Below are 25,441 nucleotides of genomic sequence, written 5' to 3'. Positions count from 1 at the left end.
TGGAAGAGGTGTATAAAGAGATTTTGGAGACCTTCAAGGTAGAGGAACATTCCTCTACTAGACATTATTAAATAGATCCCAAAGTATGCCAAATTTTTAAGGGATCTATGTAAACACAGATACGTTTAAAAGGTAACATCAAAGCTTTTATAAAAAAAAGATAGGTTTAAAAGGTAATGAAAAGGTTAACATGGACATGAATGTCTCTAAAGTTATTACGAAACCTAGGGTTGAAATTATTGAAAAATGCAAAGACCCAAACACATTCATTATTCCTTGCATCATAGATAATAACACATTTGACAATGTTATGCATGATTTAGGAGTGTCTATTAATCTTATGCCTTTGTTTCCTTCCTTGTCTCTTGCCCCATTGAAAACTATAGGTGTTGAAATCTAGTTGGCCAATAGAAGCACAATCCATTCTTCGGAACTTATAGACGATATTCTAGTGCAAGTTTATGACCTAATTTTTTCTACGGATTTTTACATTCGGACATGGAAAGAGGTCATTCACACAATATATCAGCCACCATCATCTTCATCAGACCTTTCTTGAAAACAACTTGAAAACCAAGATTGATTTTCATGCTAGTACACTAACCATAGAATTTAGTAACCATCTAGTGCACTTTAAAACAGCATGTTGAAGACCCGTTTGTTTTCCTACGTTCTGGATTTGTTGATCACAATCTGTTTAATAAAATGGAAAGGAAGGAGGGAGAGAAAAAGAAGAATAAAATAGTTTGGTAGAGATGAAAATGAGATAGAAAAATATAAAAAAATAAGTTCCACTTTTTTCCCCTCTGTTTTTTAAGAAAAAACAAAGGCAGAAATTACGTTTCTAATATAATAATTAATTATGCAATTTAATTGATTATGCTTCAAAATTTCTCTCTCAATTGTGCTATTTTGTTAGGTTTGTGTTACATGCTCCTATCTATAATAATAATAATAAATAAAAATTAAAACAATATTATTTTAACAAAAAATGAACAATAAAAAATAATAATACACTAATAATATAATTAAATAATACAATTTTTATTAAAAGATAATAATTCATTTTTTAAAATTAAATAATTTAAAAATTAACTTTTATTTTATTTATCTTAATAAAATCATTTTTATTTTTAATTTTTTAACTAAATAATTTTTATTTTCACTTATTTCTCTTCATCCAATTAACTTGTTTGTTCTCTATTTGTCACCTAATTCTCTCATTCCTTTCTCTTATTTTTTTCTATTTTTTGTTCTCTCTACCCATTAATCTCTCTTTCACTTCCAATGCCACTTCCTATAACAAAAAAATGGAGTCAACAAATATAATTATCGGTTCCGACATAATACTGTTCACACTGATGGTCTGGTGGAATATAAATTGATTACTGGAAACAAAATTTGCCTGCTGAACAAGGATATATAGATCGGCAACAATTTCACATTTTCATGTGGCATACAAGTTTCTATCACCATGTGAACACATAGCTTTTTTAAAAGTTCAAAATGTCCATGCTAATAATTCTCAATTTCAATAGTTTATTAAACCATGAAATCGGAGGCAAAAAATGAAAGGTAAAAAAGAAGACTCCCGCTTTCATTCTTTGCTCGGATTCATACTTAGTTTTAAGGGTATTCACTTTTTAGTGTCCTCCAGTCACTATATTATACGCATCTGGCAAAATATGCATCTACAGATTGAAGCTAGGGAACTTACATGATATATAAATTGTCCATGTTAGCAGCTCTTCATCTATAAGAGTTTGAATTGAAGGTCAGAACTATAAAGAGAAGTTTAAAATATCATAGCACATTGTGCAGACTACAAATTGATTTGTGCAAACATTAGAATCGTTTTTCCTGTCAAAGGAAAACAACCAAGGGGTTAAAAAAGAAGTAAAGAAAAACGGAAAGTAAAGCCAGAACCGAAGGAAAAAGCTTAACTGGTATTACAGAAGGTTAGCCTCCTTTGTGCCTACAATCTGAAACACCAAAATATAACAAGATTAAGAATGTGCAGCAGAACTAAACTAGGAGAGTTGAGTTTAATCCTCACGTGAATAATTGAGGGCGGTTACGTGAGAGTTGAGGCCTCTTTATTGGAGACAGTATCATGTTCCTCAAAGTCATGGATGGATTATTAGTAGCACCAGGTCCAAAAACAGAATGAGCACCAGCCCTTCTGTTACCAGCGTCCCCGGCGATGGCCGTTTGTTTTGCCGGTGAGACAACAGAGAGATCAAAGGGACCGGAGTTATTGCTATTCTGTCTTGCTGGCCAGACATCATCTCTTGGTCCTGGAGTGGCAGGAGTGAATACCGGCCCACCTGCAGCAAATAAGTTATTCTACTTTTGGAAACATCTAAGCAAAAACAAGGTCAAACACAGTCCATGATCATCACCATCATTTTCTTTGTTGCTCCATTACCGTCGTGGAGATGTGAGTTACAACAATAATGATGTTAATGGTGGTAGTTGCAATGATGGGGTTATGACTGTGGTGGGAGAGGTTGTAGTAGTAATTAGATGTCATTTTCTTCATTGCTTTCATTACATTATTTAAGGGTATGTTTTCAATTACAAGAAAATAAAAAGGAAAGACAAAATAAATTTCTTCATAAATTAAAATTAACTTATCTAAGTTAGTTTTGTAGAAGTTTCTTATATTAATTTTTTAAAATAATTTTCTATTTGACTTAGTTCATGGAGAAACTGTTTAATTTCTTTTTCAGCTCCTTGTATTGATAGACAAGTTTAATCAAACAAACACTAAATAAATCATACTTTATTCGGTTTTATAGTTATTTGAAACTTTAACATAACATAAAAAGCTTTCCAATTTCTATTGACACTGAAAAGAAGTATCCTCTGACTATTGAAAGTAAAGGGTTACCTTTTCTGCCAATATCTCTGTCATCAATTATGTTCGGCGGGTTAGAGAACAAATCGTGGTCATTTCTGGAATAAAAGTTGTTTGCAGGCTGTATGGCAGATCGCTTCACTGAGTCAAACTCATTCCTCAGCTGGTCATACATTTCATCCAATTTTCTCTTCTGCCTGAAATTGAAATTGAAATTGATTTAGCGAATTAATAACGACATATAATTTTGTAGAAGAGGAAATGTAATTTACACTGACCTGGATTTTTCAGCAAATTTTTCCTGAAGTTCTTGATTGTCCTTGGTTAAGCTCTCAATTTCCTGTTGCATAATCTGACACTTCTTGGCCATCTTTTGGTAAGCAGTATGCACCTGCTCTAGTTTTTCTGTAAACTTCTCTTGCATCATCTCACATTTCTGGCGGCATTGAGCAACAATCTTGTTCATCTTAAACTGCATTTCCAGTTCTTTTTGCCCAATGTAGAACATCACACTTCTATATGCACTCTTCATTACTAAATTGGCTCAGGTAAACACGCAAGGTCAAGGTACCCTCTTAATTTCTTGAATTTCAGAATATGCACTTCATTTACGATAATCAGACTGCTAGATAGTCCAGGGGATATAACATATAACCTTAGTTTTATATTTTTACGCAGTTCTACCTCTACACAATAGACATAAAGGATACATATCTGTGGAGATACTCCTGCCATGGCCATCTGCAGCATAAAAATCACAATAATTGACAACAAAGCTAGTGAGAATAAAGAAAAGGAAGATATAAGATTGTGAAATTCAGCAAATTACAGAGTATCTTAGGTTTATGTAATATGTAGTAAGTATTGCACATGAGAATAGTTACTTACATTGACCCATTCATCATTGGGATTGACATCCACAGGTTTCATGAGACTGACAAGAGGAGAAACATATAACTTAGACAACAACACGTCATCCATGAGCTTAAAATTGACAACTCAAAATCTAAAAATGAAGACAAAGCATCAAATTTCCGCACAATTATACGTACTAATTATTGAGGGGATATTACTGCTACCAAATGACCGCTTACATCAGCATTATTTCCATGAAACTTAAAATTGACAGCATATAATGTAGAATAAAATTAAATAATCAGCATAACTCCTATAATAAAACATTATTTCCATGAAGCTTAAAGTATATATTGCTGAGGGATGATTCGTTCCATTAATTGACCGTTATAATCAGATACCAATCATATCCATACCTCTTAGAAAGGACTTGATCACAAATAGGACATGCTCCGTCATTGCTTAATATCTTATTGGCATCATCTGTGCCTTTTAACAGTGTTAAGGAAACCACATAAATAAAAACTAATAACCATTTCAATGATAAACATGCAGAAATTCAACCTAATTTGATATGAACTAAGTTGATCATATTTTACTAAAAAGGAGGAACACGAGGTCAAAACTGTTTGCATGTGGATACATAATAGGTGACCACAAGTTGTGGAAATGGCTCGCCCTTCTAGTTCTCGCCAGCATGCATTGCATCTCATTTCAGCCGTTGGATATTAACCATACATGTCTAAGGGTCGAATTAAAAAAGACTGCAAGACAAAACAGTACATCAGGTTTCTTCATGGATTAATAATAATAAAACTAGGCTTTACTTAAAGCCAGACAAAGGAAAAGGAGCTAGCATATGTGCTCAACGGCAAGCGTAATCTACCAAAACATAATAACTATGATATCATTGCAAAAGTCCTACAACTAAAGAAGCAATAAGTTTCTTAATTAAAAATAACAAGTTGAACACAGAAAGAGTTGGACTTTTAGTAGGTCAATAGGAAAATGTACCATTAAATAATAGGGCAACTCTAAGTTAAAATGTGAGAACACTTGCACACATAAATATTGATACATTATACATTAAGCAGATAACAAACTACTTAATCATAAAAATTAAATACTTGAAATCATACAAGGCAGAAAATTTCCAACGATGATTTCAGTTCATTACCAGATCCTTGTCTAACAAAGATCTTACAAACAAAGGATTGTGTATAGAATTTCATAAGCATACTTGAAAACCTAGAAGTACTATTCAGTTGTATAAACTTACTAATTCTAATTCACAGTCCTAGCTCCTAACTGACTAAATATTAACCCCTCCTCTGTTCTCACACACTAAACCCATTCACACACAGAATGCTAACAGCTGCTCTCGCTTTCTCATTAACTTATTCGTCACTTTTTTTATGAATAAATCAAAAAGCAACAAATGACTATCTTCTAATCAGCACTTTCAACTTCCAATAAAGTTTTATGAACTCTCTATATAATTGCAGTTTCACAAAGGAAGACGAAAACTTGAATGAAGAGTAATGACAAAAGGACTTCATAATGCTTATGTTCCACCATCAAAAATGAGGAAAAAGAGATAACAACACCGAAAAATCCAATGAATATACACCTTTGCATCATCAACAAATATTTCATCAACTACTGTGAGATAAATGGGGAGCAGAAAAGGATTAAATGACCTAGATATAGAGGTAGAATAAGCAAAATAATCGCATCAACAACTCAATTGACTATGCATCATATTTTCATTCATAATTGGTAGAATAAAAGAAATTTCAGTTACACGCTAACTCCCAGAATCAGAATTTCAAATGCAAACAACGAAATAACTTCAACTAAATTCCTTTAAATAGATAACCGTGACTGAAACAGCCAGCAGAACCAAATCCGTGACTTTATCAAACGCCTAAAAGTTCAACATATCTTTTTGTTTTTCAAAATTTTGCAAACTCAAGCTATAAATATAGAAGTTCTCCAGAACCTTCTTTTCCGTCAAGGAAGAACATGTAATAGCAAGAGCAATTGCAGAGGTTCAAGAGCGCAGTACCTAACAGGATTGGTCGATAAATTGAAGACGGAACGAGAGAAGCTTTGAATTTCAGAGATGAATCGAAGACGAATTTTGGCGCGAAAACTTGAAATGGGAACACTGAAGCGCAACACAGTATCTATGCTTTGAAAAACCCATAAAAGAGAAAGAAAAGAAGAGTAACGGGCAAAGTTGAGAATGTGAGTGTATATATATTATATACTACGGAAAATACATAAAAAAAAATCTTTTGATAAAAAATTATTATAATTATTGAAATAAAAATATATTACTAAATTATAAAAAATAATTATAAAAGAAATATTTTTTTAATTTAATGTAGATATTTTTATTTATATAAGTGGTTTTTTATTATAAATAATTATTTAAATTTAAAAAATATTTATTTAAAGGATAAAATTTAAGAAATTGTATACTATATATCATTTTTATATATTGTTAATGTTATAGATATATAAAAGGGTTATAAAATAAATTTAATTTAAATATCCTTGTAAAAAAGTTTGTATATTTTATTTAGTTAAAAAAGTGATATATATATATATATATATATATATTAAATATTTTATCATAGTTATCTTAAAAATTTATAGGACAGGTATTTTAATTGTTTGTAATATGAAGTTTATACCCTTATTTAAAGAGGATACATCATTTATTAAATTTTTTTTATATCATCTTTTAATTAAACAATTTTTTTAATAAAAAAATAATTTATTTATTTAATAATTAAATAGTTGATTAAATTTTATTTATTTTTAGATAACTAAATAACTTCTGTTTTTAAAAATAACGGTTATATAATTTTGTAATCTTTTTTGCAAAATTACATATATTTTTGTAAATTATATTATTTTTATTTTTTAATTAATATTTCATAAAAAAATAAATATATACTTTAATATAATAAATATGTGAAAATAATATATAAAACTAATTTCTTATAAGGGAAAAAGAGAGATTGTACAAGAAAAATAATATAATTGTAGTGGACTCAACGTAACTTCTATAATTATTGTTTGACATTCAATATAATTTTATACTAGATAATAATTTATGCGTATAAGTATTCAATATAATATATATGAAATTTAATATAATACCTTGTTTTATAATGTTTTACTCGTCTAATATCTCTTATCTTTTGAGAATCGTTCTTTAAGATCTTCCCACAACTCCTTTGCATTATCAATATACACGATGCTTTGCGCTATTTGAGTAGTCAGTGTACGTGTGATCCATGAAACCACCATGACGTTGCATCTTTCCCAGGCTTCGTAATTTTCATCATCACGGGTTGGTTCCGAGATATCACCATTGACGAACTTGTACTTGTTCTTTGAAAGCAAAGCTCGTTTCATAGACCGACTCCAAGAGTGATAATTGGATTCGTCAAGCTGTGGCGCAACAAGAACCACACCTGGGTTTTCTCCTAGATGAAGTTAGTAGGCACTGATAGGGTTTTGTTGATCATTTTGTTGGGTCGCAGCCATGGAAAGGGGCAAAGAAAAACAAGAAACGGAATAGGAAAATTAAAGGAATGGAGGGGAAGAAGAGAACCGATGGTAGCGGAGCAGAGCGGGTTAGACCCGCTCTGATACCATATTGATTTTCTCCATGAACAGTCCAGAGGCTCAAGGAAGAAGAAGATGTGGCAGAGATATATGCTTTGAGTGTGAAAGAGGGACACGTAGAAAGATAAAATAATTTGTGTATTATTGATTATTGTAAACCTAGCATAATAGCCTTATAAGGATACATGATGTGTGGAAAGAAAATAACTATTGGGTTGAACTAAACTTAACCAAATAAACTCAAGCCCAATCAGCCCAAAACATCAAAAGGCTATCAAAGATAACAAACCTTAGAACTCCATTTGATGTTTTTGGTTCAACAAATTTTATAGCGAATAGTTTCGTCTAACACATTCTTCAAAATAATAGTGTAAACCAAGTTGTTTCATTTAAGTATTAGAACATGATAAGACTAGCTAGAATCTTAACTAATCATTTAATAATAATTAAATATCATAAGACGAATCAAAGAAATATTAAATAGAGTGACAAAACTATAAATTAGGATCTTTCTTACTAGGTTACTTACTCAGATAAGAACAAAGAGATTCTTAATTACTGTTCATGGCAATAAAAATTTAATGTAAGGGATAAACTTAATAATATTCTGTTACTCTATTCCACTAAAAACCTTCCAAGTGTAATTTACTTAATTATGTTTTTACCAATCCCCTGAATGATTTATCTCTTACAAACTAACTAGTGAAATCTAAATTCAATTGGAACCAAATTGTAGAAATAGAATTCAAATTGAAAGAAGTGTAATCATTACAATATATGACTCCACTATAGCACTTGCTTTAATTGAAATACCCTATTAAGTGTTTAAATATATATTGTGCAACTATCTCATTATTTATTTTATATGATATCTTTGCTTAAATTGTTGTCATATAATATTATTTGAATGTTAATGGGCTCCTTCCATCATATGTAGTAAGTTTTGTAGGCATGACTTCTTCATCAAGTAAAAGACAACAAAGTCGCAGAGATAATAAAGGAAAAGCCCCAACAACTGATGTTGCGGTTCCTGCTCTACAACTCCAAGGTATTGAGGACATACTAAATCAGACACATTATTTTAGTCAAGGTGAGCAGATGATAGAGTACATGAAGAGGTTTTATGCCAGAGAAGCTCTCACAACTAATATCATGAATTTTCCCTTATTTGCGTCGTTAGAGTTTGAGTTTCAACATCATTTGCAATTCTAAGGTTTAAAACATTTTCTAATGCTAAAAGCTCCATATTTTGAAGATCTTATTAGAGTGTTTGATTCAAATCTAAATATCGTATATGATGGTAACCTTTTTATTAAGGTTAGCTATAAGATGATTGTAATAACACCTTCAGATTGGATACTTTGGCTCATTAGAAATATCAAGGGTCAGAAATTTAGTTCTTCAAACATCCCTAATGACCTTAACTATGATCGTGATATGACATTGGCAACTACGATTAGACCAGACATGCATGGTCAAAATGCGAGGAATGTAGGTAGTTTGAACATGAATGACATACTACTTCATTACACCTTTGTGCACATCTTGAGTCTTTAGGGAAGCAATTTTTTTCAATTGTTGCATGAAAATACTTTTATGTTATGAGCCAAAAAACTAATATATTAATTAATTGATCTATTATATCATACAACACACGATGAAATGTCAAGACAACACCATGCCTCTTCCTTACGACATTCTTATCACACAGATCATGACTGTGTGACGTAGACATATCGATTGATGTAACTGTCAAGCTAGGATGGTCACACTATTTTTATCTCGAAAAAAAATCCTTGAAACAAGTTGAATATCTATAAAGTAAATGGTGTCTAACAACATGGTAGAAATCATGAGGATGACCAAGATGAGCAAGACCCAACAATATCAACGACCATATTAAGGCATTGCACCTCAGTCCCCAATCCCTCATCATTATGAAATAATACCACAAATTTGAAATGACATTCAAAAATTACAGGATCCATAAAAGAATTGACTAGCTTCAACATGAACTTCATTATTTTCGAAACTCTTTTTAATGATAAATATTTGACTATATGATAGCTATTTTTTTCAAAAGACATTGTTTTAATATCAACTACTCCTTTTGTATCCTTTTGTATGTAGTTTACAAATCAATTATGCTTTAACTTATTAAAATTGATTGCATTTTCACCTACATATTTTACAATTATAAATATATTTTTTTTTAATTGAAACAATTTTTTTTTTCATTTGTGACAATTTTATATAATTTGTATTTTTTTAACTCAAATATTTAACTACAAACAACTAAAAGGACATAAATAAATTATATTTATTTTTTAATTATTTTTAAACACAAACAAATTTATATTTTACTTTTTTATCAAATTGAAAAAAAAATAAAAAATTCAAGTCCATCTTACGAGTAAAGAACCAAATTAACAAACACTTAAGAGGAGAATAAAAACGCAGCTTTTTCTTCTGCGGGAAATCCGACAAGAGAGTAGAGTGATGAGAAGAGCCCACCTTGCCCTGATCAAACGAGTTTACCCTTTGCGCTGCCACAATGCACGACGCTCGTTCAGCGCACCCCTCCCTCCGCCGCGCGAGGTGGTGGAACCCTTCTGCAACCTCTCCGAAGTCGTTTCCTCCCCTCAAACCTCTCCGTGGGTCCCTCAAATCCTCTCCCTCCTCGACGGGTCCCCTTCCATGGAGTCCAACCTCGACTTCTTCTGCCGCCAATACCTCATCACACTCTCCCCCTCCTTCATCTCCCACACCCTCCGCTCCCTCTCCGACCACCTCACCGCCACGCGCTTCTTCTCCTGGGCCGCCGCACAGCCCAACTACTCCCACTCCCTCGACTGCCACGTCTCCCTCCTCCACCTCCTTCCCCCCTCCTCCCTCCCTCCCGCCCTCGACGCCCTCCGCCGCGCCAACCTCCCCATGACCCTCCCCGCCGCCCACTCCCTCGCCAAAACCCTCGCCGCCGCCGGCCTCCTCCACGACCTCCTCTGGCTGTTCCGCGCCATGACGGCCAACAACCTCCTCCCCTCCCTCCACACCCTCAACTTCCTCCTCAACGCCCTCGTCAACGCCTCCCTCGTCGACTCCACGGAGCGCGTATTCAAATCAATGCAGGAAAGCGCCTCGCCCAAACCCGACATCGTCAGTTACAACACGCTCCTCAAAGGCTACTGCAAGGTCGGGCGAACGCGGAACGCTTTGGCCACGCTCCGCGAAATGGAGGCTGGAAACGTGCCACCCGATGAGGTCACGTACATGACCCTGATGCAGGCGTGTTACAATGAGGGTGACATGGATTCGTGTGTGAGTCTGTACCATGAGATGGAGGAGGATGAAGTGTTGGTAACGAAAATCCCTTCTCACGCGTATAGTTTAACAATATGTGGGTTGTGTAAGCAGGGAAAGGTTGTGGAGGGTTGTTCTGTGTTTGAGAGTATGGTTAAGAAAGGCTGTGTAGCTCACAAGGCTGTGTATACTGCCATAATTGATGGTTATGCCAAGAGCGGGAACATGGATGTGGCGCTCTCGTTTTTGGAGAGGATGAAGGTGGATGGAGTTGAGCCTGATGAGGTTACTTATGGGGCTGTTGTGGGTGGTTTGTGCAAGAGTGGGAAAGTGGAGGAGGCCATGGATTATTATAGGTTTTGTAAGGGTAATGGTGTGGCTGTGAATGCTGTGTTTTATTCGAGTTTGATTGATGGGCTTGGGAAGGTTGGGAGGGTGGATGAGGCGGAGAGGCTGTTTGAGGAGATGGCGGAAGAGGGGTGTCCGCCGGATTCGTATTGTTACAATGCTCTCATGGATGGTTTGTGCAAGAGTGGGAGGGTTGATGAGGCTCTGATGTTGTTTAGGCGGATGGAGCAAGAGGGGTGTGAGCACACGGTTTATACGTTTACTATACTTATTAGTGAGCTCTTCAAGGAGAGGAGGAACGAGGAAGCTTTGAAGCTGTGGGAGGAGATGATCGACAAAGGTGTCACGCCGAATGCTGCATGTTTCAGGGCTCTTTCATTTGGGCTGTGTCTTTCAGGCAAGGTTGCAAGAGCTTGCAGGGTGTTGGATGAGCTTGCCCCAATGGGGATTGTTCTGGAGAGAGCGTATGAGGACATGATTGGTGTGCTGTGCAAGGCTGGCCGTGTTAAGGAGGCCTGCAAATTGGCTGATGGGATTGTGGATAGGGGCAGGGAAATACCAGGAAAGGTTCGGACTGTGCTGATCAATGCCTTGAGGAAGGCTGGTAATGCAGATTTAGCGATTAAGTTAATGCATAGCAAGATTGGTATTGGGTATGATCGAATGCGTAGTGTTAAAAAGCGAGTGAAATTCCAAACACTCTTCGACAGCTGATTATATTGAGTTTCTGATCTGTAGACTCAATGTTTTGTCCCTGAAGATTTGTTCTATGGGTTGTATATGGATAATTTCAGGATATACTATTTTAATCCAAATGTGTGTTGTCTCACTTTGAAAGATTCTTAATCAAATCGGCAAGTAACTTTGGATTGAATGTCTGGGGGAAGTTACTTTAGACTTATTTGGCTTCTGTAATGTTGCAAACCTGATCGACCATATTTGGGGTCACACCATTGCTTCAGGTTTCAAGCACACAGGCAAGGAGTTGAGGGAAGATACTTTGAAGATCTAATATTTTAAGTTAAATGTGTACTGTTTCATGTTGAATGATGCTAAATTAATTCTATTCAGCCTGTATATCCGAGTAACTTTGGATTCAGTGTCAAGGTATAGTTACTTATTGGGCATCAAACTGGGCAAAAATAGAAGTACTTAGGGAACACTCAAGCTGCACACAACATTTTTTCAGCACCGGTGCATCCTAGAGTGTAAGCTGTGGATAAAATGTTTAAAATAACAAAAATAGGTTAGATGTCAGAAGTGGTCAAAGGGTATGAAGAAAATTTTGTTATTTAAATTTCAGCCCCCTGATAAGAAATCAAGAACTCAAGATTTTGGCCGAGTCTTCAAAATCCTAAGCAGTGTCTGGAAGGCTGAAAGTATACTGTGTATTGGCAATTTGCTCATCAATGAGTGTGAAGCGACACTTTGCTAGTGAGTTTGGTTGAGGAGGCTTGACAGAAGATCCGATTGAAGGGATGGTTTCTCATTGAAGGTTTTCTTTTCTTCTCTCCCTTTGAAGCTCAGTTTTAAACGTATTTTGTATTGCTGTAGAAGTAGTGTTTGCAGTAGGACTGTAGATGGATCTGATATTATTTGGGTGCCATAGTTCTGTGAGTAATTGTATTAACATATAATCATTTATCTGTTTTATTTGATTCATGCCGGTGATAGCTTGATTGATGCTGTAATTACAAAACAAAATATGCCATGCCATGTCTCTTGATATATGTTATGGAGAGATACCCTTGTTATAACAAAGATAGTATAAAAATAGAACAGTGAACTCCTATATAATAAAGGCAAGACGTAGGTGTACTCTACCCTAGATATTTTTGGTGTGATTCTCTATTCTAAGTTTGAGTTTCATTTCTATAACCAGCACCACCAACATTTAGTGCTGACTTTTCCTGCTTAGATTAGTGAAGTAAAACGTCAATTTTGACTGGAGAACAACAATAACATGTAAAGTATTAACCTTAAGTTTTGTCCTTGATAATATTTGTGTTTTGTTATATCTTAATACGACTGTTTTGGCATAAAAAATGCTGGCTATGTATTGTCATGACTAGTAGGTTACCTTCTAATTGGGACCTTCTTCCTGCATTTCAAGAACAATGGCTCGTATTGTCAAATCTGTCTTTTGATTTAATTATCACCTAATGATATCCGGCTTTATTGTATTACTGTATTCTGTTCTATATTTATGAAGCTCTGTTTCGAGGTTTTGCTACATTAAGGTTCTGATTTTCTGTTAATTTTTTCTTATACTACTTTTTCTGCACAAAAGAGGCTTAACCCTGATTAAAGAAACTAATTTTGTGAATAAGAATATTCTCTCTTGTTATACTCTGGTTATCCTTCTTCAAATAATGTGTTTTTACACTTTTTCTTTATTCTCGTTCAAGTTGTCACTTTTAGTTATATGACAGTGTTCGAAATTTTAAATTGGTAACTTCATTACAATTTGAAATTGAACATTTTGTAGAGGTCCAAGAAATACAACTAAAGAAACTAATTTTTGTAAATAAGAACATTTTTTCTAAGGTATAATTATTTTTTTCCCTACATTTGCTGTCAATATTTAATTTAATATAATGATTTTTAAAAAATTGAATTTGAGGTTTTTTAAAAAGGTTCAATTTAATTATTTTTGTTAAGTTTTCACAATGTGCGATGATGCTACAGTCTCCATTAATTTTTCACCTTCTTTGTCCAACTTCTTTTTCACCTTCTTTGTCCAACTTCTTTTTCACCCAACTTCTTCTTCTTCATGATTAATTCATATATATTTCTCACTCACTCTTCTAAAACGTCTCCCTCTCCCTTCCCTTTATTTATTCTCTTCTCCCTCCTTCTCCCTCCTAATGTCCCAAAGGAATATCTCTCTCATCCCTGAAAATGATGGTGGTGGAGTTGCTGGTGCGGTGGGTGTAGGTACTGGCACTGCTGTGGGTAGAATTTTTGGAGAAGAGAGTTAAAAAGAAAAACATAACTCTTTTATAAATTAAAATTAATTTATAGATTTTTTTTCATAATTTATTTAAATTTTTGCTTTTAACTTATATAAACTAAACTTAATTTATAAAAAAAATGTTTTTTTAATATTTTTCTCTCATGGAGAACTCTATTTATTTGAAGGAATAATATATATGCTTAACTGCATATCAAAATTAATACAATTAATACAATCATTTAGTGGTTTACTTTTTTTAAAATAAAAAAATGTTATTAAAAGAGAAATGTATAAAAATATTTTGTTATTGACTTTTTTTTTGTATTTTTCCATTCTTATACACATTGTTTTAGTTTCTACCATTTAAAGTTTATAATTTTTTTAAAAAAATATATAGAAATAGAAAAAATAACAAGAGTTTGCATGAATAATTTAACCTATATGTTATACTGTTTTGATGATGAAAAGATATTTAAAATCCTAATGTTATGATAACGAGAGGTTGTTCTAGCACATGGGGTTTCACCTTGAAGAAGCACCAATGGCACCATGCAGCAGCTAGCTTCAGTTTTTATGTTTTTGTTCTCGTTACTCACAGCATGGGTTCTTCTGCAGTGCAATTTCTTTTGCAGACTCCCACAACCGCCCCACCATCACTGCCCGCAGTAGCACCAGTACCTGCACCCTGGTCCAGCTTCTTCTCCATCTGCTGCAACTTCCCCAGCTCAGTCACTAGACCTTCCTTCTGACTCTCCATCATGTATGAGTAGTTTGGTGTGGTGTGTGTACTTGTTGGGTGGCGTAATCATATTGGGGAAGTGTTAGATTGTTGGGGTAGTAAAGCATTGACGGTGGAGGGAGGGAGGGTGTGAAGAAATGGAGAGAGGGGAAAGCGGAAAAGGGATGAGAGAGCATTCATTTCGGACAATAAGAGGGAGAACAGAGTAAATAAAGGGAAGGGAGAAGAGGAGACCTTTTAGAAGGGGGAGTAAGTAATGTATGTGAATTAATGGTGAAGAATGTGAAAAATTAATGAGATATAAGACTATAGCCTTAACTCCCCATTTGTGACCTAAACCCTAAATTAATATTAGTGTGTCACGTCATTAACCGTTAATAGTCGTTGATGAGAATTTAGTGGAAGAGACCAAATTGATTTTTTTAAAAAAATCTTGGAACTAAATTGATTTTTTTTAAAAACCATTATATTAAATTAAATATTGGTTTTAAATGTAGGGAAAAAAAATAATTATACCTTTCTCTAATTATATTCTTAGTTATTTTTCCTTAAATAATGTGTTTTTACCATTTTCTTTTTCCTTATTTGTTCACTCGTCAAGTTGTTACTTTTACTAATATAAAAATCTTAAAAAAATTACAAATTAAATTTCAACTTTTTTTAAATTATAAAATTACATAAATATTATCTCATCACATGAAATATCATCTAGTATTTCTATGTCATGTGATGTAACATTTGTGATACATTCTTATTTGTTAGATCGATCGTAGTTCAATTGTCCTTTTAATTTGGTTTTGATCTTGTATTTAAATAATAAAATATAAAACATAATTTAATGAACATAAGGATTTAAATGCAAGTGATTTTTTTTAAAGATATATAAGTATTTTGTTAGATGCAAACATTATTTGTTATGTATTTCATTTGAGAGATGATAAACCTTAAGCATTTCATAATACACATATAAATGTTTGTTTTCTATTTGCAGGGAATATTTGTCTCTTCGTTTTTTCTCAAAAGCTCATAATAAAATGTCTACATTAAGATATCTTATAGGGTGTGTTTAAAGCTATTTTATGCCAAAAAAATAATTCTGAACAGGCTGAATGTTAGGAGTCAGCCAACTATGTTAGACCCAAGCTTTTTGATGAAGAGGAAAAAAGCTACCCTGGCTAGGCCTATAATGCCATGTATTATAGAGGTTGAGTAAAGAGGCCACATGAATTAAAGGTTACATGAAGAACATTTAATGTGTCTAAAAGTTTAAAACGTGAACATACAATAGTTGTATTTGTCTCACAACATGCAGTTAATGCTACATGAAGAACATTTAATGTGGCTAAAAGTTTAAAACATGGACATATGATAGTTGAAGAAGAAGAACTTTTATTTGTCTCACAATGGCTCAAAAAAATATTTGCAACAACTCTTTTCTTCTCAACTCTTTGTAAAAAAGTTCTCTTTAAAGAAGAAAGATTGACAACAGCAAAAATATCTATAAACAAGCTCTCTTTATCTTTAGAAATTCTTAAGCTTTCAATTTGTGAGAAAGAACAATGATGTGTTCATATCTAGAAGAGTGTGCTCAATCTTGAATTTTTCTTAGGATGTTAAATTTATTTTAGTGAGCGAAACTTGTAATCGTTTAGATCACAACCTTTGTATAAACAAAGTGGTTTAGCAAGAGTGGTTGCGTTCCAAAGGGTTTAGCAACAATGACCATAACAAAGGCTCAACACTTAAAAAAAAGCTCATATGGGATTAGCTTTTCAGAATTCTAAGAGTGCATGAAGTTCACTTACAAGGTCGAAACTAAAGGAAGCATCAACTTCATCTGACGAAGGTCTTCAAGATAAAGTTAAGTCAACACCTATTAGAAGAAAGGAGACTAAAGGTCTCAATGATCTAGAAGACAAAGTGGATGTGTCCGAGGTTGAGTATGAAAACTCAATCGATGAGGAAATATCACTCATGTTTCAAAATTTTAAGCAGATTCTGAAGCAAAGAAAACAAGGAAACAAGAGGTTTCCTAACAATAGAAATGGGTTCTGGCTTAAAGGCTTTTCTAGGTTGTAGAGTGATTAAAGAGTTGAGCTTTTCGGTCGTCCTTATCTTGTCATGTGTCGTTACCATTCGCATCGGTCTTTATATGAGGAGGGAGGCGAGCTGAATCTGAGTATCATTTTCCACACGGGTTTCTTCTGTGCATATGCATAGTCATGGGTCTCTCCCAAATTCCAAATAGACACAAGACGACACAGAAAGGAAGGATGAAGGTTTGCAAGATATTGTTCGCTATGAACAAAAGAAACATGGACACATGTAGACTGAATATCTTAAGTTGAAAAATAGAGCACACATTTTTAATTCCTTAAAATGTTTTTCAAAAACTTTTAATGTAGTAAATATGCGTGTTCTGTTTTTCACTTTCCAATTAAAACTATTTATTTAAAAAACTTTCTATATCAAATTAATAAACTCATTTTGATTAAATATTTGATTTATATAAACTAATCATATAAAAAAAAATTAGAAAACATTCAGGAATAATTATACAATGTAAAAGTTTGGAAATTTTCCTATTATTTGATCGCCCAACACATTTCAGAAGCATGACCTTCTGTTACGTTCAAAGTGCATCATCCTCTGATGCGGTGCATTTCAACCATCATCTGATGTATTGAATGTTGGACGGTGTATAGGACTTTGTCCAATTTATTCTTCTGGTAATGTTATTTGTCAAATCTTCTCTGTTGAAGTGTGAGTTTTTAGTGTTTGACATCATCTAACACTTGCTTCTATTGACTACTTCTATCACTTCCTTGAACAACGTCTTAACACTTTTGACATATTCTATCACGTTCGTTCTTCACTTTGGATCATCTGGTACATTCACTATGAAGCAAAGACTACACCATCTATTGACATAACATTAGGGTGCATGGAAGTCATTGACAAATCTTCATCTCAATCTTAGAAAGGCGATATACCTATAAAAACACTCTTAACACTCAGATCAATATACAAATATCACAACCAATACATAATAATAAATGAACAATAATATCACTAATAAATACCTTAAAATAGTTATCTATTTATATTATTAATTAATCTTTTAATTGTGCTAGTCTTCCCTTTGAATAACCTTCTCTTTGAAGTTAAGTTATGTCATTCTTAACCTTGATTTAGATATTGTTTAAACATAAAAATTAGTTTTAAATATTCATTAGGATTGGTTATATATATATATATATATATATATATATATATATAATTGTGACGAGACATTGGCAATCTTGTCTAGTAATTATACTCTATGATATTTTTTTAGCAAGACTAATTTACATTTTAGTTTAAATTGGTATAATAAGTTAGCCTAAACCATCACAAACTCATATCTATTGGCCTAAACCTTCTCATGCATTGTGTCAAGTCAAAGAGAAGGCTCCAGTGATGTTCTGCTTAGATGTTTTTTTTAATGAGGAAGTGATGTTGTAGAGACATGTTTCGACAATTTCACGTATTTGGTTTGCACAAACTTTCCCATAATCATCAAAATTTTGTCTTCATGTCTCATTCTAGATTGGTCCTCCATATGATGCTGACACTTTGTCTTTTGTTAGGAAAACAGATGTAAAACCTGTCCAAACATATTATAATAATTTGCTAGGTATTTCAAAATAGAATATAACCTAAAAAACCAGCTATTTATAATGTTTCTTCAAAAATAAAAATAAAAAATATTTGAAAAATGGAGACAAAGAGAAATTAATAACAAAACAACACTTATCGACCAACACAACACATGACAACAGTTTGACACCTTGAAATTTAATATAAAACACAAATATGAAATTAAAAAAAATCCTTTCAAAACTAAAAGTAAATAGTTATAAATATATGTAATCAAGTTTATAGTTTATTAGATTTCTTGTAAAAAATACTCATTTCCATGCATTATTGTAAGGTTTAAAAGATATAAAAAGTTGCAAATTAAAATATTTGAAGAAAACTACAAAGGCTAGTTTCATCGTTTCTATTTTTTTCTACTAATTGAAAAAAAATTAAATATACATTATTAGTACTATTTGGTAAACAAAAAATTTCAAGTAACTTGTGACATTTTTTTGAAACGTTGCTTGGAGTATTATATTATTTTGAACACTAATTTCTAACTTCTTATATTTAATTCAATTTTTTCATTACAATGTTTATTAAGTGTTTTTTACTTTTTTCATATACATTATTTTTTTTATTCATCGATTTATATAAACATACTTCACTATTTTCAATATTTTTTTCACATAAGATAAGTCTATTTTCTTTTAATTTTTTTTTAATAAATAAGGTATATTCATAATTAAAAAAAGTTAAGTATATTGATATTATTATTGGGATACTTTTATATTACATAATTATTTTAATTATTATATTATTTAAAATATTTATTTTACTACACTTTTAGACATTTATATAGAGTGATTATAGATTTGTTTTATTTTTTATTATTTTAAAGACTTCTAATTTATTGTATATTTTAATCATGACATTATTAACCATAGTATAATAGGCGACACACTTTCTCCATAAAAGTAATTAATTATGAAACTTCCCCTTAAAAAGAGTATGAAAAAGATTAAAAGAATACTTTTTAATTAATTGCCAAATTTTATTGGTGAAACATGTGAGAAAGAAAAATGAGAGATGATTTGTGTCCTAATTTAGTAAGGTAACTTAATAGTTGTAATTACCAACTTTTAATTATATTTTAGTTTTTTAACTTTTAACTAAGTTAACTAAATATATCTTAATAAGTGTATTTTGTTTGGTGTAATTTTTATTCCTCTGGAAAAGTTTAATTAAACTCATATTGTTTTTAAAAAAATTCATTTTTATAAAAAAGGGAACTTCTAAAAATATTTTAAATTCGACACAGTATTAATCTAAAGATATGTTTTTTTTTACAGTTTTTACAAAAGAAATAACAATTTTATTACATGACAATTCATTATTAAATAAACATATACAGATAGAACATTTGGTTTAAATTCTTATTAGTAATATCTTGAATTTAGTTAATAACCAATAATATATATAACCATTTATAAATTAGTTCAACAATTTTATTATCAAATACATATCTTATAAATTTTTTAGTTACATACACAACATATATAACTTTTTTATCTTTTGACTTATATTTATACTAATTTAACTTTATGCATAAACTAATTTCAATTTTAAGAATCATTTCATTTCCTTTGGTATTTTTCTCTTCTAAACATTTATCTAGAAGAAATTTATCCAAACATACTTCAAAGAACACCCTTACAAGAACCAGCATATGTTGAATGGATATCTATGATGAACAAACAATGAGAAAAGCCTTTAAAAATGGTGTTACAGCTACTTTCTTTGTCAAATTTCCAACAACAGATGAAGAGTTCAGTGATTCACTCCCAAAAAGAAATTGAGGACTGCTATGAATACAAGAAACATGTTGTAGCAAAATGAATTTCAAATGCTCTAAAGAAGGATACAACTTCAAAACCTCACTCCATCTCTAACAGATAAAAATCTTTTTAACATACCAAGCTAGTGAAAGTGATCAAATTATAGGTTCCTCCTCCGTTTTGAATGAATAGAGTTATGAAGAACATGGTGAGGCTGCCGCCGGACGTCAGAAAAGGATATGTCAGGAACAAACATAGCATTGTCAGATGTATACCGACGGATTTCCGGACAGTGTAATCCGGAAGCCGTAGGAGGGGAAGAGATCTGAGGAACTGTCCAGGATGAATCTGGGACACGCCCCAAGAAGGAGTCATCATCCATTTCCTCTTCAATAGACCTCAAAACTGAAGAATCAGAATCCCCAGGTTTACCACTGTCAGCCTGCAGAGATTCATTGGGACGAGATGAGATCAAGAATAATAGATAATGGATAACCATATCAAGCCAACATCAAGATTGTTGACAAGTATGAATGCCACTTCATTTACAATCTCAAAACAAAGTCAAAATACATCAACTTGGATACTAGTTTGGGTAAAATATAGGTGTAGAAACAATGCATAATCCCTAGCTAGTAATACATGGAAAAAGAGCAGACAACTGATTAAGATTACAAGCACAAGAAGAGATGTTTGATAAATAAAACATTGGAATACATCTGCCTTTGACAAGTGCATGTCTTTTAAACTATATCAACTATCTCACATTCTCTTACTGATAATATCAGACGTTTTGTGGTAGTCAAAATCAACAGGAATACTCCTTACTACTCATGAATTTCCATAAAAGATAGTCATTGCATAGTTCTGTATGATTTACATTAAATTTTACAGCTTACAGTACTGAGTTTAGCAGATTTTCATGAAGATCTTACAGAAATCCAACTAGGCATCATGTGAACACTGAGCACCTAAATTCCTCTATCTAGAACACTAGTACAGGATTTTGAATTTCTCATAGGTCAAATTTTGTACATTGGTTTTACAGCATGGATTGGGGCACTAACATAGTTGAGATTTGCACCATTTGTATAAACTTCGCTAGGATAAGATCTGATACAAAACCAACTTAATAAGGTGAGTTTGTACTCATTTATATACTATAAATTGATCTCATCTCTAGTAGATGTAGGATCTCCACAAAACTACACAAGACGAATAGACTTCATTGCAACTTAAAGCATACCTTAGATGATCCATCCATATAGTTATAATACTGACTGAATTCGTTTAACCCGAGAAATTCTTCCATGGGCCATTGTGAGACGTTTCCAGCAGTATAACCACCACCATAAGACACCTTGTTTGGTGGAAAGTCCTCAAATGCTCCCATTTGGGAGGGTAGCACTTCATTGAAATTTGATGGCTGAGGCAGGGAGGAGACATTTCTGGAGATGGATGAAGATTTAGCATCAGATGTTTTCTCCCCAGATTGTGACTTGACAGAGGACGAGGAAGCACCACACTCAGTAGCTTCAAGGCCTACTCTCACACCAGTAAGCAAAAACCTTTGATGACCAGAGACACAGGCATTAGCAGTGTGAACAGATACATCACAATTCCTACATAGCAAAGCCCGATCCTCTAAACAGAAGAAATAACCAACCATTTCCTGTACGGTGAATAGCACACATTAGCATCACAAGCAATCCAAAATAATGAAAGACTCATATGTAACTGAACCGGAACATCTAACAAATCAAGAAAATTCTCTCTTGGTAACAATGCCAAATAGTGAACCACAGATTCAAAGAACAAATAATTTGGTTTGACAAAATTCAGCAAAATACAAAAAAACAAAGCGAATTTCTAGAAAAGGATGATATTGTAATTTAAATCCAGAAAGAAAACACAATTAAACCATTTCTATAACAACAGAAGGAACTTTGTTAACAAAAAATCCTCAAAATGCCAATTTAAAATCAAAGATAAATGAACCTGGTAAGGAAAAAAAATTTCAAAGCTCCAACGAGAAATTCATTTTTGAGACTAGATCTTCCATGAAGAGTTTATCATATCTATCTACAAATGTTTACTAATACACTATAACTGTAAAATAGTAGCTTAATCAACTCAATCAAAGAAGGGAAAGTTAATAACTGCATTTAGAGCTGAACAACATCAAGGTCACTAAACGCATAAAAGCTCATAAATTGAAAGTGAAGTCCCCTGAAGCAGTTGAATCAAAGTTTAATCCTTGTTTTAACAAGAAAGAACATCCATTTAGTTAGCAGCACAAATGGTTACAACTTACAAGTCAGCAATGGTAACTAGTAAGTAACCTTGTAAAAAAATTATTTTGGAACTGTTACTTTTAGTTCCTAAAATAATTCAATACACTGTTAGTCCCTGCATTTATCCAGAAGAGGTATGCTACTTAACAACCCAATATTTAACAACGTTATTCATAATTGACTGCAGTTTATTGACAATCACAAAAATTTTATAGGTCTCACTTCATATTTAACGAACCCCCTTCATGATTGTGTAGTTTCCAATAAATTTTGATCAACAAGAAGGGGTATTAGGAAAAGTGTGTTAGAGAGGTTCCTTGCTCCATAATGAGATTAGATATTTTTAGGTACCCACTTAGTGGAACCTGGATATGGAGAATATTGCCCCAGAATGAAATTAGATATTTTAGGCACCCACTTAGTGGAACCTGGATATGAAATTAAATTTTTGTAGATAGTTTAATAGCAACTTGAAAGTTAGGAATTCGAAGTAAATTAAAAGTCTTAAATTAAAAATGAATTAGACAAACAATATATAAGTAGTAGAAAGACTCAAATTATTTCCTTAAAATTTTGAGTTAAAGGTGGTGTACTAGTCTTTTTATATGATTTTGTCTATCGTTCATTGGTGCCAAATCTCAATGTGTACCTTCAAAGAACCTAACACTTGATAGCAATTGGCATATAACCCAAAAGATAAGATCTGAAAGAATGTTAGAGTAAATTTTAAGTGTAACTAAAACCGACTTAGTAAACATATGAACTACAAACATGATAATTTCTGTCAGTACAAAACCGACATTTTGAAATACCTTGATGGAACAAAACATGTATGACCCAAATACTACTAACAAGAGGCTTCTGAGTTGTTTTTCCACAAATCCAGCACAGTTAAGTTCACTGATTCCAAACATTAATTATTGAAAACAACTAAAGAAATGGTAGAAAAACAGCTAAAATGTTGAAGATTTTACTTACATAAAGCCAAATTATAACACACAAATGATAAACTCACTTTGCAATAAGTATTAAAGTCCATAAATTTTAAAAGGGTTGAATTAGAATTAAATCCCCTTTTCATGAAAGGAAAGTTAAGAAGCAATAATAGGAGATACATACCTGGCATATGTCACACTTTGGCACGTGGGAAGCAGAGAGAGAGAGGGGAACTCTTTGGTGCTTGGTGGCGAGCTTGTTGGCGGCGTGAACCTTTTCATCGCATTCCAAGCACAGTGCGGCCTCGTCAGCGCAACACAGGACCTTGGCCTCCGCAGCCTCGCAGACGTTGCACTGAATCTTCATGGCGATTCTGAACCGAGTTGGAGCGAGTTAGAGTGAGTTACAGTGACCCAGTTGGAAGAAGTGGGAGAGAGAAGAGAAAGTTTAAAGCTTGGGTGTGTGAGAGAGAAGGGAACACGAGGGCCAAGTAAGAAGAAGGTGGAGAGCAGAACAAAATGCGGGATATTTTTGAAGGGCGTGAAGACGAATGCCACGTGGCTGGGACACCGACGTTGCTGGATTGGGACCGAACCGGTTGGTTCACAGTAGTTGTGTTCGGTATTCTTAATTAGTTATTAAAACTAGAACAACTAATCATGTTTTTATCATGAATAACAATCATTGCAGAAAATGAAAATCTACCACAAAAATGGAAAAAAAAATTATTTTCCAAATTAACTCAATGCTAATTATAAACCCATCCAGATTTTAAAGCTTGCAAATCTCATGTCACAAAACCGGTGGTATTTAAAAAGAATTATATTTAAATTTTGTTTTTTAAATAATGAATTAAATTTTAAAAAAATGGTTAAACAAAAACAATATAATTAGAGGAATTAGTTAATAGAAATAAAAGAAAATTAAAAAAAATATATATTATATTAAGATAGTGATTTTGAAATAAAGCATAATAAAAGTATTAAATATTTAAATTCATTGTTGAGAGTAGTTTAAAAGAGTATGCGAAAACATATTAATAAGAATAATAATATATTAACGGAAGTAACGAGAGCTAATATAAGTAATTTGAAATGCTAAAAATGAAATATATATTTTAAAAATGAATAAATGAATATTAATTTAAAATTGATTAATATTATTTTGTATTAAGGATTGTTAGTATAAATTAAAAATAAAACTAATGTGTAATTAATAATATGGAATGTGAATTTGAATTTATAATGTAATTAATAATATAATGTATGAATTTGAATTTACAACTTGTAAAAAATACATTAGAAAGTATAGATTTCTTAAAAATTTAAAGTAATGATTTCAAATATTGTTAATTATAATTTAATTATTTATTAAATAATTAAAATAATTTGTTAATAAAATCTGTATATTATTATAGGGGTAAAATAAATAATATAGCTGAAAAATTTATTCTAAATATATATATATATATAATATTTATAATTAATAAGCATTAATTAACACAAAAGAGTTATTTAATGTATAAAATTTTATTATATATTTATTGAAGTAATAATATAAAATAATTAATTTAAAAATATATGAAATAATATTTAACAATGAAATGTAGGGAGATTTAACTTTTTACATAAGATTAATTCATTTCATTTGTTTGAAAGTTAAAGGTAGAAGGAAGAAAAATAAATGAAGTTCAAAGAATATAAATGTACCGCCCTGGTGGTCGGGTATGATGACGTGGCACCCTGCTACAGTGTAGGCGTGTTGACAAGGCGCCAGGTTGGCAGTTAGGAAGGAAGTCGGGAGGCACGTGTAGTCGCCGATTGTTAAGTTGGCGTGTTCCGACTTCCAGTTTACCAGAATAGGCGATCGCCAGGTTGAGGATGGAGTCGCCAGATGCAGACTCAGGCGACCAAGCAATCGGAGATCGCCAGAACAAGCACATCGCCGAAGATGAAGGAGAAGCAGATTATGAAGGCGGCCGACGAGACCACAGGGAAGGTGTATGAAGGCCCTAACTCGCCAGTTTCAGTAGAGATCGCACTCCTAAGT

At 32.5% G+C, this 25,441-nt stretch overlaps 3 protein-coding genes across 8 annotated transcripts; 1 reads left to right on the top strand and 2 right to left on the bottom strand.

The window, feature by feature from the left end:
- Positions 1-1,569: 1,569 nt before the first annotated feature.
- LOC137831792 (E3 ubiquitin-protein ligase CCNB1IP1 homolog) lies at positions 1,570-7,495 on the bottom strand. Of its 6 annotated transcripts, XM_068639613.1 has the most exons (11): positions 6,890-7,495; positions 5,784-5,904; positions 4,359-4,479; positions 4,132-4,204; positions 3,749-3,794; positions 3,571-3,601; positions 3,139-3,394; positions 2,894-3,057; positions 2,057-2,327; positions 1,945-1,982; positions 1,570-1,860 (listed from the first exon to the last, which is right to left on the bottom strand). In XM_068639613.1, exons 3-10 carry the CDS (start codon positions 4,426-4,428, stop codon positions 1,976-1,978), a joined length of 918 nt encoding a protein of 305 aa, XP_068495714.1. In that variant the 5' UTR covers positions 4,429-4,479; positions 5,784-5,904; positions 6,890-7,495; the 3' UTR covers positions 1,570-1,860; positions 1,945-1,975. The 6 variants fall into 6 exon arrangements, with proteins under 6 accessions (XP_068495714.1, XP_068495705.1, XP_068495730.1 ...); XM_068639604.1 differs by lacking the exon at positions 6,890-7,495 and having other exon boundaries at positions 5,784-5,951; XM_068639629.1 differs by lacking the exon at positions 6,890-7,495 and having other exon boundaries at positions 2,057-2,297; positions 5,784-5,951.
- A 2,310-nt stretch (positions 7,496-9,805) lies between these two features.
- LOC137826591 (pentatricopeptide repeat-containing protein At1g03560, mitochondrial) lies at positions 9,806-12,670 on the top strand. Its single transcript, XM_068632609.1, has one exon. It carries the CDS (start codon positions 9,860-9,862, stop codon positions 11,720-11,722), a length of 1,863 nt encoding a protein of 620 aa, XP_068488710.1. The 5' UTR covers positions 9,806-9,859; the 3' UTR covers positions 11,723-12,670.
- Positions 12,671-20,096: 7,426 nt separating this feature from the next.
- On the bottom strand, positions 20,097-23,902 carry LOC137828416 (B-box zinc finger protein 22-like). Its single transcript, XM_068634986.1, has 3 exons — positions 23,576-23,902; positions 21,409-21,834; positions 20,097-20,604 (listed from the first exon to the last, which is right to left on the bottom strand). The coding sequence occupies exons 1-3, from the start codon at positions 23,756-23,758 to the stop codon at positions 20,323-20,325; spliced, it is 891 nt and encodes a 296-aa protein (XP_068491087.1). The 5' UTR covers positions 23,759-23,902; the 3' UTR covers positions 20,097-20,322.
- Positions 23,903-25,441: the final 1,539 nt, after the last annotated feature.

This window comes from Phaseolus vulgaris, chromosome 11 (genome assembly GCF_000499845.2).
Source record: "Phaseolus vulgaris cultivar G19833 chromosome 11, P. vulgaris v2.0, whole genome shotgun sequence".
Lineage (NCBI taxonomy): Eukaryota > Viridiplantae > Streptophyta > Magnoliopsida > Fabales > Fabaceae > Phaseolus > Phaseolus vulgaris.
Note: the sequence above shows the minus strand (reverse complement) of the source record. Positions and strands in the feature narration are given on the sequence as shown.